This window comes from Ochotona curzoniae, unplaced genomic scaffold (assembly GCF_017591425.1).
Source record: "Ochotona curzoniae isolate NIBS_2020 unplaced genomic scaffold, NIBS_Ocur_1.0 contig_2692, whole genome shotgun sequence".
In the NCBI taxonomy this organism is placed as follows: Eukaryota; Metazoa; Chordata; class Mammalia; order Lagomorpha; family Ochotonidae; genus Ochotona; species Ochotona curzoniae.
Window position 1 is genome coordinate 18,448,405 of NW_024465556.1, and position 20,080 is coordinate 18,468,484.

General features: G+C 40.4%; 1 protein-coding gene across 5 annotated transcripts in view; it reads left to right on the plus strand.

Annotated features, from left to right (window-relative positions):
* ADK (adenosine kinase) overlaps positions 1 to 19,156 on the plus strand; it is a 440,503-nt gene extending 421,347 nt beyond the window's left edge. For all 5 annotated transcript variants that reach the window (XM_040975998.1, XM_040975994.1, XM_040975995.1 and 2 more), the window contains one exon: positions 18,345 to 19,156. In XM_040975998.1, the coding sequence (XP_040831932.1) occupies positions 18,345 to 18,469 (125 nt within the window). In that variant the 3' untranslated portion in view covers positions 18,470 to 19,156. The remainder of the gene's footprint in view (positions 1 to 18,344) is intronic.
* Positions 19,157 to 20,080: the final 924 nt, after the last annotated feature.

The following is a 20,080-nucleotide window of genomic DNA, read 5'->3' on the forward strand; positions in this document are numbered from 1 at the left end:
TTTTCCATTTTCTGCATGAAAGCAAAAAAAAAAAAAGTTTGAAATTAAATTTTTTTATTCCCCTGCTTAAAATCCTACTGTGACTTCTCATTGCACACAGACCAATAATGTAAGCTCCTATTGTGATCTAAAAACAATTGATGTGATCTTCTAACCTTGTATCTTTAATTCATGCCTCTTTCACCTTTCCCTGCATGCTTTGGCCATCCTGTTCTTTTATGCCTTGACACTTCACAAATGGAATTCTCTTTGCCTGGGATGCTCTCTTTAAGTCATCTCTAATCACCCTAACATAGTCTATTCACTGCTATTCTATACTGCTGCACAGTCCTTTTTCTTAATAGCACATTTAACACACTTTGGAAGCACTGTATTGCTTATTTACTTGTTTTTGTCTGTCTCTCCCTTTAAAATACAGACTTCAGGACAACAAGGACTACTTATGTCTTATTCACTCGTATACCCCCTGGACACGGCATGGTGCCTAGGAAGAAGTAGATATACTCAGTAAATATTAGTTAAATAAATGAGTATATTAGTCACATGAACTGCTGCAAACAGACTTGCCTCCCCCCATCAAATGAAAACCACTGTGGGCATTGTGTCTAGGAATGCGGTCATTGAAGAATGTTGTCAGAAGGGGTGGAGTGAATCAGGAAACAGCAGTATAGGCTATACTTAAACACCAAGCCACATTGATTTAAAATTAACCCATGCTAGCTTATGTCTGTGACTGACTCAGTAACAGAGAGAATGATGGCTTATGGCCACCTTTTCTTAACTGTTATTTAAAATTCAGGCATACACACACACGACACATACCAATTATAGATATACAGTGATATATAAGTTACAGATGTCAGTCATGATTTCCTGTAATTTGTAGAAGTTCTCCAGTAGATCACCAGATTGATTGTTGTCATTATTCTTAGTAACCCTAGCTCACACACTCCCGGTCTTGGATGTGGCTTGCCAAACTTCCAAGCGGAAGATCCAGAGTACCAAATATCAGAAATTTTTCCTGTGCTACATAGGATTTTTGCTCCCGTGCCCCTACTTCAAGCAGGAATGGGCAGTAAGTAGCTCTACTTCAAGGAAGGCAAGGAGAACCTCTGGGGAAGCCCAGTCAACATGAACTGAGTCTGGGACATATCCTGCATGTCACTTTCTATGTGTTTGGCTCAACTCTAAGCCACAGAATTGTGCTGTCATCATTCCCATGAAATCACTTGGTCTGTTTATTCTTCTTACCATTGTTATCTGTCAGCTAGAATAGTGGTTCTCAAACTTCAACATGCAGCAGAATCAGTGGGGGGACTTTGTCAAGACAGAAATTGCTGAACGCTATCCCACAGATTCTGATTCATGAGATCTGTGAAGGGCTTAAGTGCTGCCATGCTAAAGATCACAGTTTGAGAACCGTTCTTAGAGCATTGCATTAGACGCCTCTGCCATACCCTTTCCCAGAAGTTCATACTCCCCACACCTGCCAAGGTTAGCTGCTCAGCAGCACAGCCATTCATGTCACCTCTGCTCAGAGACTTTGGTTGGCTCTGTGTGGATTACATTGTACAGTTCATGTCACATCAAGCAATGTCCTTGTCATTCTGTGCCCATCTTGCCTCCGCTTCCGTGCCTCCAACTCATCTGACTTGTACTGTTTTCCACAAATGTCCTTTGTTCCATCAACAGGCCTTGCTTTTTCTTCTGCTTACAATATCCATTTCCTCTACAAAATGCTACTTGTTATGGACTCAGCTTATATCATCTTCCACAAAAGATTGCATTTTGATATTGCCAAACTAAGTCCTGCTGGTTTTTCTTTTAAAGATTTATTTCATTTTTATTGGAAAGGCAGATATACAGAGAGGAGAGACAGAGAGGAAGATCTTCTGTCTGATGATTCGCTCCCCAAGTGAGCGCAATGGCCGATGCTATGCCAATCCAAAGCCAGGAGCCTCTTCCGGGTCTCCCACACGGGTGCAGGGTCCCAAAGCTTTGGGCCATCCTCGACTGCTTTCCCGGGCCACAGGCGGGGAGCTGGATGGGAAGTGGAGCCGCCGGGACCAGAACCAGCACCCATATGAGATCCCGGGCGTGCAACGCAAGGACCTTAACCACTGTGCCATCGCGCCGGGCCCAAGTCCTGCTGTTTTTAAAGTATGCATGTAGCTTTCTTTCCTATAGCTAAAAGAAGTCTCAAGGACACACACTATGGGTTATCCATCTTGAAATCTTTGATATCTACTTTAGTATCAAACTTTTTAAATTTATTTTTATGTGAAAGGCAGATATATACAGAGAGGAGGAGAGACAGAGAGGAAGATCTTCCATCTGATGGTTCACTCCCCAAGCAGCTACAACAGCTGCAGCTGAGCCAGTCCGAAGCCAGGAGACTCTCCCAGGTCTCCCACACGGGTGCAGGGTCCCAAGGCCTTGGGCCATCCTCAACTGCTTTCCCAGACCACAAGCAGGGAGCTGGATGGGAAGTGGAGCTGCCGGGATTAGAACCAGCGCCCATATGGGATCCTGGCACGTTCAGGGCAAGGACTTTAGCCAGAGTACTTTTGAGATGTTCTGGTTTTGTTTTTTAATTTGCTTTTGTAAAATAAATAAATAATGGTATCATGAACCCAGTAAATTGAGATTTTCGACTAAATTTTTCATTTCTATCTTTTAATTAATTTTCCTCAAAAGTTATACAAAATAAAAATATCACCTTTGGAGAGCTTTGGGTCCTGCATTGTGGCACAGTGAGTTAAGCCCCTGCTTGCATACCAGCATCTTGTAACAGAGTCCCAGCTGCTCAGCTTCCAGTTCAGCTTCCTGCCTGGGTAGCCAAGCGCAAGATAGGCCCAGGACTTGCACTGCTGCCCTACTGTGGGACACTGGGTTGGAGTTCCTGACTCCTGCCTTGAACTTGGCCCAGCCATATCTGTTGCAGTCATTTCAGGAATGAGCCAACAGATGGAAGCTCTCTTTTTCTTTCTTTCTCTTCCCCTCTCTCGCCCCGCCCCTACCTCTCCCCATCTCATCACTTTGCCTTTCAAGTAAATAAACATTAATAATAATAATAATAGGGGAGAGAAAACTTTTACATGAACTGCCCCATGTGTCATGTGGCATAGGTGTGATGACTTTGTAGAATGTAAGCAATTTAAGCAGGCCAGTTTAAAGAGCTCATAGATAAACAGGTATATAACGAAAGATAGGAAATAAAGAATTTAAAGAAAAAGTAAGCATTTAAAAAAAAAAAGCTTGGCCCAGAAATGATTGACAGCAATTTTTTGTGTGAAGGGAGATGGGGAATGTATCAAGTTTGCTTTAATTACACGAGAATGCCTGTAAGAGCAAAGGTAAATACGTGATGACTTAGGTTACTGCTCCCACAGTTTCTCTTAATAACTGTGTAACTAACCTGTCACCATTCTACACGGTGGTTTGATATTACTCATATAGAAAGAACATTGATAACTTCATTGAATAAGCTTGGGTGGGGCCAGAGATAGAGGCAGTGAGGAAATTGTAAGATTGTAACAAGTGGGCTGGCAAACAATTAATTGGATGCCTTTAGCCGGTCCCCATGGATTAGAATAAAAGCTGTGGAGAATGCCGACAGAGCCCAAGGTGAGTCATGTAACTTTCTGAAGGCAACAAACACACAAAATTCCTGGAATTCGATAAGTGAGTTTGGGATATAGTATATACACTTTTGAACAAGCATTGTTTTTCTTTTTAAGTAAATATTAAGAGTTTTTATTGGACAATCCTTTCATTCATTCTTATCATTTTACACAAACATCTTGAGTTGGTGTGTGTGGTCTGTGTGCAGGGTGTGTACAGCAATGTTGTTGCTGAAAATGCAAATTGTACAGCCGCTTTGGAAGACAATCTGTTGGTTTCTTATAAAATGAAACATTTTTTCATATTATTCAGAAAAATAGTCCTTGGCTGCCCAAATGATTGAAAGCTTTATGTACATACAAAACCCACACACAATGTTTACAACAGTTTTATTCATATTTGACAACACCTAGAAGTACCTGAAAGGTAGGTCCTCCAGAAGATGAGTGGACACTCAAGCTGTGGTGTATCCAGATGTTGGTATGTATGTGATCTATAAAAAGAAATGAACTTTATAAAAGAGAGAGAAGAAAATACCCTCTAGATACTTAGCAGTGTAAACTATTATTGCATTAAACTATGCTAAAATTTTTGAAAAGAAATGAGCTGTCATGCCACAAAAAGACATGGAGAGACTAGTGGGTTAAGCTGCACCCTGTGAAGCCAGCATCCCATAGCAAAGTACCAATTTGAGTCCCAGCTATTCCACTTCCAGTCCAATTCTCTGCTAACAGACCCGGGCAGGCAATGGGATATAACCCAAGTACTTTGGATCTCTGCCTCCCACGTGAGAGACCCTGGTGGAGTTTCTTTCCAGGCTCTGGTTATGGCCTGGTCCAGCCCCGGCCATGCAGTTCTTTGGTTAGTTAACCAGCAGTGGTAATATGTCAGTACTGGCACAATACTTGTAACAAGTATCTCATGCTTGGGGGGAATCCCCAGTGCCTATAAAACTGTATCACATAATACTATGTTAATAACAATTTTAAAAAATAAAGTATTACTGGAGATTTCAAAAAAATAAATAAATAAATAAAATGCATTACAAATTCAAGGGCTAAAAAGGAAAAAAAAGCAAGTATCTCATGCTAATGTAAGATGTTAAAAATAGGGGAAACTAGAGTGTCAGGGATAACAAGGTACGTGGGAACTCAGTATTTTTATCCTTTTATTCCATAAAGCTGTTCCCCGCCCCCCAGAAAAAGGACTATTATTTTTGTTTTAATGTAACATACAAATGGAAAAATTCCTTCCATGTACTTCCCTCTGCCAGCATTTTGGGTTTGGGCTTATGTCTGTGTTGCCACCTTCAGTGATTTCATGATCCTGAGATGCTAAGTCACAGATTTGTATCTTGTGACCAGTCATAGTTCTTATCAGAATGCTTATTTTCATTGATAACAAGTGAACTGTCCAGTGAACTGAACAAGTGAACCGTGCAGTGGTCTCTTTTACTTAATTCTGTCAAGAATTCTCTTAACAGTCTCTGTTAGGAAAATATTAGTCATTAAATTTCCATTTCAGGGCCTAATGCAGTGACTTAGTGGCTAAATTCTCGCCTTGCATGCACCAAGATCCCGTATGGGTGTCAGGTTGTGTCCCAGCTGCTCCATTTACCATCCATCTCCCTGCTCATAGCCTGGGGAAGCAGAAGAGGATGGCTCAAAAGCTTGGGAGGCTCCTGGCTTCAGATTGGCTTAGCTCTAGCCATTGTGGCCACTTGAGGGGTGAACCAGCAGACAGAACATCTTCCCCTCTGTCTCTCCGTCTATAAATCTGCCTCTCCCATCAAATAAGTAAATAAATCTTTTTTAAAAAATCCATTTCTAAGGATGCCTATAGATTTACTTGTCACACAACACCTACATATGATTTCACTTGGGGGAGGAGAAAAGATTCTGCTGAGATTCCCTTGGACACTTGCTAAGTTACCTTCTCTCACACTGCCAGTATCTCCTTAAAAGTAAGAGGAGAATCTAGAAAATAGTTCAGAATTTTATATCCTTGAGGGATCTTCTAACTAGAGTGACCAATTTCACTGCACTTATACTGATTTTATGGAAAGCTCTGTCCCAGGTGGTTTCAATCATTAATGAACTCCAAGAGTGTAAGTGGAAAACTGTTAAGAGTAAAGCATCACTTAGCTAAAGCTCTTGAATGGGTTGTTCTTATTTTTCTGAGTAGATAAATGTCCTATGGGTTTTAAAGAAATGTTTGTTGACTTATAAAAGTGATGTTGCTTGTTGTAGAATATTTAGTTGCAGAGATTAGCAAACAAGACAAAAATAAAAACTCTGAGAACATCTTTTCATGTACAAATACACACTTAAAAAAAAAACTGAGGGGAAAAACTGAGTAAACACGTCACTGTAGTGTATTTCACAAATCTCACTGGAGTCTAAGAATGGAAGGAAACGTGTTCAGGAGTTTAATAAAGTCAGGGTTTTAAAATAACTTGTACATGAAGAAGTATTCTACTCTGCATTTCTCATAAATCTAAAAGTATTTGACAATAAAATAGTCTTAAAACAATAAAAACAGGACGAGTTATATATGTAGTTGAACATGAAGCAAAATACAACTGTTATGGAAAAAAATGAAGTTTAACCACTGCCAAAATGATTTCAGAGGAATAGTTCAATGACCCTAAAAGAATTAATAGAAAATATGGACTAGTATTTTATCTGATCATAGTGTGAAATATAATGCTAAAGTTAAATTCAGTAGAGAAAGTATTAAATAAAAGACCAATACTTCTATATAATAATAAAAAAAAAGACCACAGATGACTACTAAGTATTTTGAGTCTTACATAGACAAACTGGAAATTTCTCTTTTAAAGCAGTGAAATTAAGAAAAATATAACAAAGAAAAAATAAGTAAAAAATTTCATAATACAACTCACCAAATGAAGAAATACAAATGACCAATAGGCATAAGAATAAGAAAAAGTCTTCACCCTCTGTGACAGATTAATCAGGAAATTGAAACAAGATCCTTCTACCTTTCAGATTATCCAGTGCAAGTTTGTTAATAGCAAGAGCACCATTGGTAGTATGCATTAATCCTTTTGAAATAACTACTTGCAATGTAGACATAATCCTTGAAAAATTAAAATTACCCTTAAAGAAATTTATCCTTGGGGCCTGGCGGCATGGCCTAGCGGCTAAAGTCCTCGCCTTGAACGCGCCCCAGGATCCCATATGGGCGCAGGTTCTAATCCCAGCAGCTCCACTTCCCATCCAGCTCCCTGCTTGTGGCCTGGGAAAGCAGTCGAGGATGGCCCAAGGCCTTGGGACCCTGCACCCATGTGGGAGACCTGGAAGAAGTTCCTGGCTCCTGGCTTTGGATCGGCATAGCATCGGCCATTGCGCTCACTTGGGGAGTGAATCATCAGACGGAAGATCTTTGTCACTTTCTCTCCTCCTCTCTGTATATCTGACTTCCCAATAAAAATAATAAATCTTTTATAAAAAAAAAAAGAAAATTTATCCTAAAGAAATTAGGTATGTGCACAGTGAGTAGTGTCATAAAAATATTTATAAAGTTATTCATCACAATGTTATTTGTAGCAGTAAAAATTTTAGAGCAACCCAAAAAGCCTATAATAAGATTAAATAAATGACATTATATCCACATTTAAGCCCTAGTCTTTAAGAATATTTAAAGACATGGGAAAATGATCCTAATGTTCTTTTTTACTGCCAAAGTAATGCCTGTTAATTGTAGAAAATATGACGAGGATATGTGCGTATGTGTTTGTATATCTGTTTCTAAAATGAGGATAAGTAGGACTCTTGCTCTAATCCTCCAATTCCCATCTCTGGGGCAGCTCTGCTTTTAGTTCCTGTTGAATCCATCCATAAATATTCTATGCTTGTACAAGTTTGTGTATATATATATATATATGTATATATATATATATATATTCCAGTCTTTCATCAAATAATAGTACAATACTATGCTTACTGTTCTTCTAGATTTTTCACATACTCCTGTGTTGATGATTGTTCCATAGCAGCACATACTAACTTGACTGTTATTCCATTACTTGGATTTAACTATTCCCATACTCTAGTTGGCAGCTTGTTTTCCATATAACTTTGATAAGGAGAAATGTGATAGATATCATTTAACAAAGCAGTCAACCATCACCAGTCACGAGACAACACTAGCTACGCCTGGATGGAACACCCTGAGAGGGACTCCTGTGATGTCCCAACAGAAATGTTAACCCATAGTCCAGGGACAGGTGTCTGACACCTTGCTTGAAAGGCTCACATCCCATGACAGAAGCTGCCTTGGTTCAAGCCTCTGCTTCGCTGTCTCTTCCAACTTCCTGCTAACGTGTGTCCTGGGAAGCAGCTGGTGATGGCTCAGGTATCTGGGTTCCCTCCACCCACATGGGAGACCAAGGTTGGATTCTGAATTCCTGGCTTCATCCTGGCCCACCTTGTTCGGGACCTTTGAGGAATAAATCAGTAAATGGAAGGTCTCTTGTCTCACCTGTGTTTTCTGTGTCTTTGTCTCTCTAAATAAATTAATGTTAAAATCTCAAGTCTGAGTCTAATTATGAGAAATATCAGAAGAACCCAAAAAGGGTAACATCTGCAAAGGAATGTAGCAGACTCCAAAAACTTGGAATGTCAATATCACAAGCAGTGACCTCATCTACTGCATCATAACACCAACCTCTTGTTACAGTTTTAACTTGGATTTTCTTTCATCACTACTGAAGTTGAACAACTTATATTGCTCCTTAATGCCCATTTAGCAAACTTTAGCTTTGTGTGTGCACCTGTCTTATATATTATGAATACTAACCCTTTAGAATCATTCAGAAAAAAGTCACAGTTTGTTTTTTCCCCTTTATTAAGCGTTGATTGGTTGATCAATTCATTGACTTGAAATGCAAAATTACAGAGAAAGAAGAGAGACACATACAAACAGAGGTCTTCCATCCACGGGCTAACTTTCCAAATGGCCATAATGGTCAGGGTTCAGCCAGCCTGAAAAGTCAGGAGCCACGAGTTTCATCTGGGTCTTCCATGGGGATACTGGAATCCAAGTACTTGGGCTGTCTTCTGTTGCTTTCCCAGGAACAGTAACAAAGAGCTGGATTGAAAGTAAAGCAGCTGAGACTTGAACCAGCACCCAAATGATATGCTGGCATCCCAGGCAGTGACTTAACCCAAGGTACAACACAGCACCTCTTCCTCTGCCTCTGTAAGTGCCTTTTGAGGGGTAAACATTTGGTCTACAGGTAGAAACCCACATCCCATTCAGAGTGCCTGGGTTCAGTACCTACCTCTGGCTTCTAACTCCACCCTGCTCACAATGGACCCTGCACTTAAATGAGAAGCCTGAATTGCATCCCCAACTTTGCTAGTCCCAACTAATGCAGACGTTTTGGGAGTGAACCAGGGAATGCTATCTCTCTTCTCTCTTTCTCTCTCTTTGCCTCTCAGATGGCGAAGTAATATTTTAGAAAGTAACAGCTATTTCCAGCCTCAGGGAGAATTACAGTATGCATAGTTGACCTTGGAGTGCATGCGAAGGTCTGGACCTCTTTGGTAGCTGATGTCTGTGTGAATGACAGCATGCCCAGTTGCCCACGAGGGACATAACAGCCAGCTTATCCAGGCCGGCAGGATATGTTGCGTTCTTCATCAGAGGATAGAAAGAACAGGTTTCCTTGCCAAGCTTTCGTTGCCAAGCTTTGCAGCAAGTGTCTGGGCCTGTGGATTTACTAAGGTGGGTTTGGTCAGCCGATAGACCATGGAAAGATTCTCAACCCTGGTGCAACAAAGCCAACAATATCTCAGAACCATCAAAGCCACTCAAGTAACGCCCTCAAAACCACTCTTCCCCACATTGGGGTTTCTAAGACACATCAAATGACTGTCCCTCATCCCCAGGTACTGATGTAGCTTGAGAGCTAGGAGTGCCCTTCACCCCATTCCCCCCTGTAGACAAAGGAGAAAAAAAAATTGAAACATCTAACCCACCCACCTTCATTTATACATCAACCCTCCCCACCCTATGCGGAGACTCACATGGCCATGCATCCCTCTCAACTATGTAAACAATGTTAAAAATCAAATTTTAAAAGATCAGCAGGTTTGCAGTGTACACAGTAGCATTATAGCCAGCAGATGAAGCTGCAGCCTGTTATACCCATAGCCCGTATGGGAGTGCTGGTTTGAGTCAACTGCGTTACTTCCAATCTAGCTTCCTACTGCTGTGTCCTGAGAGGCAGCTGATGATGCCTCCAGTGTTTGGGCCCCTGCCAGCACTGTGGATGGTGGTCCAGGTTGCTGGTTTCAGCCTGGCCCAGCACTGGCTATTGCAGACATTCAGTAAGTGTCTCTCCTGTTCTCTGCCTTTTACATAGATGAATATAAATAAACATTTTTTTGAGTGTTTAAAAAATTCTAGGCAAAGTAAATAAGTACATCTTTTGAGAAGCAGAAATTCTCATTTTAGCCCAGCTGAATCTTCCAGTCTTTTGATTTATGGTTTGCGCTTTGTATGTGTGCATTTATTATTAAAGAACTTATTCCTACTACTAGATGATAAAGATATTGATACTTATTGTTTACTTCTAAAAGTCTTAGCAGCTTTGTGATTCACAATTCTTAGTACATCTGGAATTGGTTTGTAAAAATGTGGAATGAAGTCATTTTATTTTTCTAAATTGAAAACTTGTTGCCTGAATGTTGCTTTGCTAATAAACCATTTTTTCTGCATGAGTCTGCAGTGCCAATTCAGTTGTAGTTCAAGTGTCCCCATTTGTGTAGATTGCTCTGCACTGTTTGTTTGCATCTATGCCAATAAAAACTAAACTTCTTATTAAAGATTCACATGTGTGTTGACTCTGGCAAGTCCCACTCTCAGGAGTAACTGGCTGTTCTTGATCCTTTGGTTTTTCCACATAAATTTTATTTTTGTAAAGATTTATGTACTTCATTATTTATTTAAAAGGTAGAATTTCAGAAGGAAAGATCATCCATCCATCCACTGGTTTGCTCCCCAGTTGTCACAACAGCCAGAGCTGGGCTGGGCTGAAATCAGCAGCCAGATACTCCATCCTGGTTTCTCATGTGGGTGTCAGGGCCCAAGCAGATGGACTGTCTGCTGCTTTACCAGCTGCATTAGTAGGGAGCTGGATCGGAAATGGAGCAGCCAGGATTCAGCTGTCAATCTGATATGACACGCCAGCATCACAAATAGCAGTTTAACTGACTGCACTTGAACCCTGGCCCCTCATATAAATGTAAGAGTTAGTTTATCAAGTTCCTCAAAACCTTGTGAGCTGGTAATTGATTCCGCTTTAAATATGATTTCATATCCAAGTAACTGACATATCTCTCCATTTTGAGCCTTCGTAATATATTTTTTTGATTAAAATATTTAATTTTCTTCGCTGGAGACTATGTAGCTTGTGTTGCTTTTGTATTTTTTACCAAGTAACATTTTCCTGACAGGCTGCTGTTATTTCCACATAAATAATTGGGCTTGTATATTTTTCTTATATCCAGCAATCTTACCACACTCTCTTGTTTAGTTCATTAGTTCAAGTTATATGGAGATTTTCTATATACAAAGTCCTCAGATGTATTTCTTCCTTTGCCATTCTTAAACATTTTTTTTTACTTTTTTATTATTATCATTTTAGGATACAGTTCCATAGACCCTGGGAGTCCCTTTAGCCCTCCCTAATTCCCTCCCCGCTCACTGAGTTCCCCTGTATCACTACCATAGCACAGTTCCTCATACACAGTCGTATGTCCATCTTACAGCTCCCATTGGCACTGATTATTATGAGAAATAGAACTGTGCATTTAATTAACTTCCTAATTCTACTGTTTTATTTTTTGCACATTTTCTATCATACTGAGAATTATTTCTGCAATCCAGAGGTATTTTTCTCCTTTGTTTCTGAAATATCAACTGAACAGGCTCTTGGTGAAAGCTGAAGGGTCATTATAGGTATAACATGGGTGTTCAGGAAAGCTGCTGTGGTGTCAGATTTCAAAGATATGTTACTCCATCTATTTCACAGTATTAGTTTTCTCTAACTTTTAAATTATATGGCTTAAAATCCATTTTTAACACATCTGCTTTCATATATATTGCCAGGTACGCAAAGTACTATACTACCTAGATATGTGTAATAATTTAAATTAAATATAAAATGAGGATTTAGGACAAAATATATATAACTAAATACATATGTATATATTCACAAAAATCCTTTGAAATATTTTAGTTCTATAAAAACATTGTTCTGCAGTATGTGTAAAAGGTGTCTGACAATATGTATTTTTTTATTTTTTTAATATATTTTTATTATATTTTTGACAATCTTTACATAGTTAATTAGGATAAAAAGGTTCAAGGGCTACAGGAAAGTGGGTAAGACTATTATTTCCATATTGTTTCCTTCATGTTCAAAGGGGGGTATTAAGGGAGAAGACCCACCCAATTTCCCACCCTCCCCAGGTCCCGGATGTAGGGTATGCTCCGAGGGTCTTGCTCAAGTGGTTTTGATAGTTCAACAGTTATGAAATGCTGCCAGTCTTGCCACTCCAAGCACTATGAGGTCTTTGAAGAATCCACTGATTGACATAGTCCATCATAGAGTCTTTGTTTGCCCCGTATTTCACTGCCAACCTATAGCTGAGATGGTGTCTGACAATATGTGAAAACGTAAAGCTATTGTTACTGGCATGTATTTATGCTGTATCTTTGGTGAAACAATTTCAGAACAATACAATATATTGATGCTTGCAAAAGTGAATTATTAAAATGACACTCATCCAAATTTATATTTTTTATAAAGTGTGACACAGTTTCTTATGTCCTGACCACCAGAAATGCTAATTCAAATTGTCTTTTGGCCCCAGCACAATGGCCTAATAGGCGAATTCTCTGCCTGCCAGAGCCAGTATTCATATGGGTACCGGCTCATGTCCTGGCAGTTCCACTTCCAATCTGGTTCCCGTGGAAATAGTAGAGGGTATCTCAAATCCTTAGGCCCCTACACCATATATAAGATCCGGAAGAAATTGCTGGCTCCTGGCTTCAGACAGGCCCAACTCTGGCCATGAGGGAGTGAACCAATCGAGGAAAGATTTCTCTTTCTCTCTTTTAAGATTTATCTTTATTGGAAAGCAATATTTACAGAGAGAGGAAGAGACAAGGACAAATATCTTCCATCCGTGGATTTACTCCCCAAGTGGCTACAATGGCCAGAGCCAAGCTGATCCAAAACCAGGAGCCAGGGGCTTCCTCTAGGTCTCCCACACAGGTGCAGAGTCCCAAGGCTTTGGGCTGTCCTCGACTGCTTTCCCAGGCCACAAGTAGGGAGCTGGATGGGAAATTGAGCAGCCAGGACATGAACCAGTGCCCATTTGGGATCCTGGCACATGCAAGGCAAGAATTTAACCACTAGCCTATAAAACTGGGTCCAAAACGTATCTCTCTCTCTCTCTCTCTCTCTCTCTCTCTCTCTCTCTCTCTCTCCCCCTCTCCCCAATCGATCTTTACAATAATAATTTTAAAACTTTAAAAAATAATAATGATGAACAGGAAAAGCAGTAGTAGTGAACTGTTGATTCTATTGATGGTCCGCATGCTGATGAAGTGTCTGGAGATGCAGAATCATTGCATTAGGGGTTGCTTCATTTCGGAACCGTTAATGTACTCCAACTGTGGATGAGGTCTGGGGACTGTACTGAGGTGCAGTCTGTTTGTGTGGTCTTACATTGTTTGTCTACAGATGGCTTCTCGGGTGCAAGGCAAGAAATATTTGCTATTGCAATGAAGAAATAGAAACATACCTTGATCAAGTGACCAAAAATAATATTACCAGTGAGTAGCAGAAGGACATGCAGTATCTCTAAATATGGTACTCTCAGATGAACACCACATGTATTTTTTAAAGATTTATTTGTTTTCATTGGAAATACAGTTTAAGGAGAGGAGTGTTGGTTTACACTCCAAATGGCCGCAACAGCCTGAACTGAGCTTATCCGAAGCCAGGAGCTAGGAGCATCTTCTAGGTCTCCCACATGGGTGCAGCTCCCAAGGCTTTGAGCCATCCTCAACTACTTTCCCAGGCCACAAGCAGGAATCTGAATGGGAAGCAGAGCAGCCAGGACATGAACTGAAACCCATATGGGATTCTGGGGCTTGCAAGGTGAGGATTTCACCACTGAGCCATTGAGCCATTGCACCAGGCCCCACTATACATATTCTGGACAGAAACACATAATCTGGTTTAATCCTGAGGAATTATAAGACAACCCCTAAGTGAGATATCAGTGTATTAAAAAGAGGCCAGGGACGTGACTGTATTCTTCCAAAGGATGATGCTGTGGCATAGCAAAGTAAGCCGTTGCCTGCAACTCTGCATCTGTATGTGTCCTGATTCAAGTCCTGGCTTCTCCACTTCTGATCTAGCTCCCTGCTAATGTGCTGGGGAAAGCAGCAGAAAATGGTTCAGGTATTTGGGTCTCTACACATACATAGGAGAAGCAAACAAAGCTCAAGGCTCCTGGCTGCAGTCCACCCCAGCCCTTGCTGTTCCACCATCTGGGTGGTTAACCAGCAGAAGGAAGATTTTCTCTCTGCCTTCTGTAACTCTGCCTTTTGAATAAATAAATGAATCTTTTAAAGAAAACATCCATGTCACAAAAGTTAAAGAAAGACTAAAGAGATGTTCCAGATTAAAGATGACTAAAATGACATAATAGCTAAATCTTAGGCTAGATTCTATTCTGAAGGGACAAGTTGTTACAAAGGACATCACTGAGTAATTGACAAAATTGCAGTATGAGCAGATTAACAGACTTGATAGCCAGATTGTGTCTGTGTGGGAGAATGGCTTTATTCTCAGAAAAGACACACCAAAGTATTTCGAGTTGAAAAGCCATGATAAATGTAACTTGCTCTCCAATAGTTCGCAGAGGAAGAATTGCTTGCAAATGAAGCAAAATGTTAACAATAAGTGCATCTGGTAGAGGATATGCAGGTGTCTTTTGTGCATTTGTATTCCTGTAACATTTGGCTAAATTTGAAATTCTTTTCAAATAACATTTTTAAAAAATATACTTCAGGCACTTGATAATTGAAAATCTAAGCTTACATTGGGAAGCATTGTGCTGCATGAACTAAAGCAGACACAAAAGAACAAACGCGCACTCTTCCTTACACAAGGTCCCTAAAGTAGGCAAATTCATGGAGACAAAAGCGGGAACAGCAGTTACTAGGTACTGAGATAAAGAGTGGTAGACTTTTTGCTTAATAGGTACAGTGTTTCTGTTGGGATGATAAGCAAGTTCTAACAACATATCAAGATGATCTTTGCATAACCTTACAAATGTGCTTAATGCCAGTGAAGTCTACATTTTTAAATGGCAGAAGTGACAAATGTCATATATATTTTACACAATACTATCTTGGTGATGTTTATTCACATCATGAAAGATTTCGGCAAGGCTGTTTCAGTATAAGCCCTCTTGGTTTAAACTATTTGATGCAACTTTGAAGATTCGTGTTAGCTACATTTTGAAGGTTGCCCACTTATAACTGGCTATGAAATAGCTGTAATTCATATTAGTTGGTTTTTAAAGCTAGATCATTGAAAATGGTATTCCCCTGGGGCCGAGTTCTTAGCTGTTGTCAGCATCCAGGTTTTCCCCTTGTCAGAGCAAATGACACTTCAGAACACTTCACTCCATCCGTCAGCTGCTCTTCTCTGAAGGAGGATGCGGGTACTTGGGCTCCACAAAAATATTTCATAAACATAAGCTTTTCTCTTTCTCACAGAGATCATAGCAGCAGGAATGAGGAAAACAGCTGTTGCTTGTAAGGCTTCTCATAACCGTGTTTCCATTGTAAGCTGATCTGACTCTGAATCTGGCATCTGCCCCATTCGCTGTGTGGGCTGTGAGCGTATTAGACGCACCGTTTGGCACAAAGCTACCATTGACCTTTGACTGTTACCTGAAAGCCCAGTGATAAAATGCTTTCACATAACCTCCTGAGAGAGTGATTTCACAGCCTAAGCAAATGTCTTCAGAATACATCATTCTCCTAACTGAATTCATTTTATCCTTTGGTCAGGAATACTTATTTTGTCTTCTACGGAGCAGTCCCCAAATCTGCCTGGGCCAAGTCTGTGTGGTCAGAATGGTAGAAGAGGAAGGACATATATCTCTTGTAATGTTCTCTGCAGGTCATTATAACACAGCCTTGCAATTAACCTTCACCTCCTGCCCTCCCAGGCTCTGGCTGCCCCATGCCTAGGGGAAGGCAGGAAGTGTGGGTGGAAAAGAACAGTCTTTCTTATCATCTGTTCTCCCAGGTATTTAACATCTGTTCAACACTTCTGCCGTTTTTTTTTTTAATTCTATTTATTTAGAGACACAGAGAGGTAGGCAGAGATCTTCTATCCATTGGTGTACTCCTTGAATGCCAACAAAAGTCAAGACCATGCCATGTCAAAGTCAGGAGCCTGGAACTCAATCCAGATCCGCCACATGGTTGGCAGAGATCCAAGGACTTGAGTCATCTGTTTCCTCCTAGTGTGTGCATTAGCCAGAAGCCTGGACTGCAAGGAGGGTAGCCAAAACTTGCAGGCACTCCATGATGGATTGCATTGCGGGCTTCCAAACAGGTGTCACCATTGTTAACTTGACAAAAGGACTCTTAATGCACATCCAACGTTTGCCCACTTTTTTATTGGATTGTTTCCTCTGAAGGAGGTTACAAAAGCTTACTTTTAACAAAGTCCAAATTAGTTTTTCTTGTGTAAAAATTTGTAGTCTTTTTTAAAGTTTGAATTAGAGAGTTACAGGAAGAGAGAGAAATCTTCCATCTGCTGGTTCGCTCCCCAGACGGCCTCACTACTCTGTGCAAGGCCAGGCGCCAAGAGCACCATCCAGCTCTCACGCATGGGTTGGGTAACAGAGGCCTAGTTGGGGCCACTTCCCTCTGATTCTCCAAAACTGTTATCAGGGAGCTGGATTGGAAGTTACACATGCAGGACTTGAATGGGTTCTTATTTGGGATCCTGGCAATGCTGGCCCAGGAATACAAAATCTTATCCCTTGTGTTAACCACTAGACCAGATCTTATAACTCTTGCCTTATTCTCGATCTTAACAAGAAAACTTTCTATCCACTTGTAAGAATGATACTAGTGGTTTGTCTTAAGTCCTTTCGTCAAGTTAACAAAGTTCTCTCCTATTCCTAATTTAATGAAAGTATTTATTGGGAATGGACTTTGGATTTTACTAAATACTTTTTCCGTCATCTATTAAGATAATCTTGCTGTTGTCTTAGGTCATCTGATAAATTACATTGATTACTTTCAGTCTTAAACTTGTATTACTAGAATAAACCTCACATCGTCATCATAATTTGTTCTTCTTTCACGTGTATTCATGCATTTGCCCGGGTGACTTTTTGTTCTTTTGGTCTGTGCTGGGCTGGTTTGAAGGCAGCATTGGCGTCCGAGGCTGAGTTGAGATGCATTCCCTTCTCAGTTTTCTTGTAGCATCAATATTTTCTTCCTTAAATATTTGGTAGAAGCCCTCAGACATCAAGTCTAAACCTGTAGTTTTTTTGATGGAAAACTTTTAAATACAAAACAAATATTACAGGACTGTTCAGGCTATTCAAGTGAGCTTTGACAGTTTGCGTCTTTCAAGAAATTTATTCTGTTCACTGAAATTGTCAACAGTGTTGGCTTTCATTGTGAGTGCTTCCTAATTGTCCTTTTAATGTATGTATTCAATGTCATTTAAATAAAATATAGATTTAATAGTAAATTTAAATAGAATTTGCTGTGTGTTTAATGTAATCCATGCTTCAAAATTATCCTTTTAGTATAGATCTATGTGGTACATTAATACAGAGGATTCATATTTAAGATGAACTTGATAAGGACGCCACCTCTGTGATTCCTGATGTGGAGCATTTGTGTTTTTTGCTCACTCACCAGCTCTGTCCCTCCCCCACCGAAGACTGTCAGTGTTGACCAACTGCTTGGCTCACACCTCTGGCTGTGCTGCAGCCTGGTCTGTCTCGTCAGACCGCAAAGTGCAGAAGTTTCATGTTTTCCCTCCTGTGTCTCCCCTCATTCATGAGTTTTCTGTACCTGATGTACACTCTCTGGAATTTTGATTTGTATATTTTATCTTTGCTTTTATATCTGAACGAAAAATAAACCTAGTTCCTTTGAGTCTCCCTTGGGTAGGCACAGATTAATTATGTCAAATGGATCCGTGATGCCTGACTACAGAAATGATTTCACTGTTGACGTCTGGGAATGAAAGGGAACTGCCATGCCTTCACGACTTTTCATCTCAAAGTTGTACTCAGAGAGACATGCAGATGATGCAGTGCTGGCCATAGACCGGAGCAGCAGTGCCCAAGGACTTCTAGTCTCAAGGGAATTGGCAACTTATCAGGTTAGGATTAGAAAGACCAGATTGGCCTGACGGCCATTTGTCTGTCCCTACCTGAGGTCTGTAGGGGAAATGTGAAGGGAGGGCTCTGCTGTTTTGGGGACCACCTTCTTAACCCTGGAGGATTAGCATTCTCTGTCCCGGTTGGAGCAAGAGTTGGGTACTTGGTTTTTTGCTCTTTCTGATGTTTCTAGTGCTGTTCCACAAAACTCACGTTCTTCCTTTTCATCTGTTTTTCCAGGATTTCTGTCTCAACTGGTTTCTGATAAGCCCCTCACGGAATGCATCCGCGCAGGCCACTACGCAGCAAGCGTCATTATCAGGCGGACAGGCTGCACCTTTCCCGAGAAGCCGGATTTCCAGTAATGGAAGAGAGAGGAAAAAAAGCAAAACCCAAGCCCCCAGCAGGAGTAGGACACTGCCCTGATTGCTTCCCGAGAATTCCCACATTAATAAAGGAGAAAATTATCTGCCGTCGCTTCCCACCATAATAATGTTCATTCTTAATTTAGAGGATACAGGAAGGCTCCCAGAACCTTTAGACTGTCAGTAACCTACAATATGGTGTTAATTTCCATTAGCTTGTTAGAGCCTTCTAAATGTCAGTTAGACAGGAATATAACATTTCAATGCAAATTTCCATTTCATTTTCAATTGCTTTGTAAATTTGTGTGTATTTAGTAAATTGATCTTTTTTTTACATTTCTGCTCTGAATGCAGGCGCAATTTAATATGATAGATTTTTTTAAGGGAATTAATCCTCACACAGCAATCTTTAGCTTTTTATATAAATACATTTAATCTAGGTGTGTGTATGTAGATCCGCACACAGGTACACATATACAGACAAATGTACCTCAAATATGCATATAAGTGGTCAAATAAGGTACAGAAATACTTCTATTGCCAAGCTATTCCAAATAATCTCTTCAGTATATACTCAAATATGTAAAGAAAAAACTGCATAATTAAGTAATCTGCCAAATTTTAAGTGATTATATTCAAATCAAAATCTTGTTCTCTAATTTGATATAAATAAAACTTTGTCATATAGGAGGGGGTTTTTTTGTTTTTTTTTTTTTTGGTTTTTGTCTTTGCCCTGTGCTCAGCAAACTAAGAAAGAATGATCATTATGTAATACTAGGTCCTAAAACAGAATGAGGGAGAAGAACAATATAATACATTTTAAAAATAAATATTGGAAACCATTCAGTCACTCTTATAAGGAAAATAAAGTGCTATAGCAGCACCTGTGGAGTCAGACTTAATTTCCTTTGTAAGACCTTAGACCAATTTTTGAGACTGTGTTTCATTTCTAAAAATTAGCCTAAAATTTCCCAGATACTAGAAGAAAAAGAGGAGATTAGAGGCTGTTGCTTCATCCGCTCTCCCCCTTTCCTCAACCCGCCCCACCCTGATTGGTGGTCCACACAGGCATGCGTCGCCCTCAGCTATGTGAACATCATAAAAAGTAGAATGAATTTATTATTTTAAGCAATTGGGACAATAACTGCTACGTATAAGGTCACTGAAAGAGCCAATCGCATTTGTGCATGGATGTTTGAGAGGAAATATTTTAGGGATAATAGCTCGTGGGATTTGGGGAGCTGAGAAGTCTCAGCAGGCTGCAGGCACCAGGATAGTACCGGCATGCTGAGTTCGAGTCCAGCTGCCTGCGCCTTTAGGCTGTAGGTCCTGCAGTCCTGTGGCCTGACCAGGAGCAGCGGGAGCTCTCCCTGGCTTTGGGGAGTCAGGGAGGGGTCAGGTCCTTTTCTCTCCTTGCCTGCCTGAGCCCTGCCCACATGGAGGGCAGAGCTTCTCCTGCCATCCACTGACTGACCCCGCAGTCACTGTCCCACACCCTGGCCAAGTGATGCATGCTCCCAGGATTCCTCAATCCATCATCTTAATACCTAAAATTCACCAGCACGATGCCATGTGTGAAGCATTTGATAGAGGGCCTAGTGAGTGCTTAAA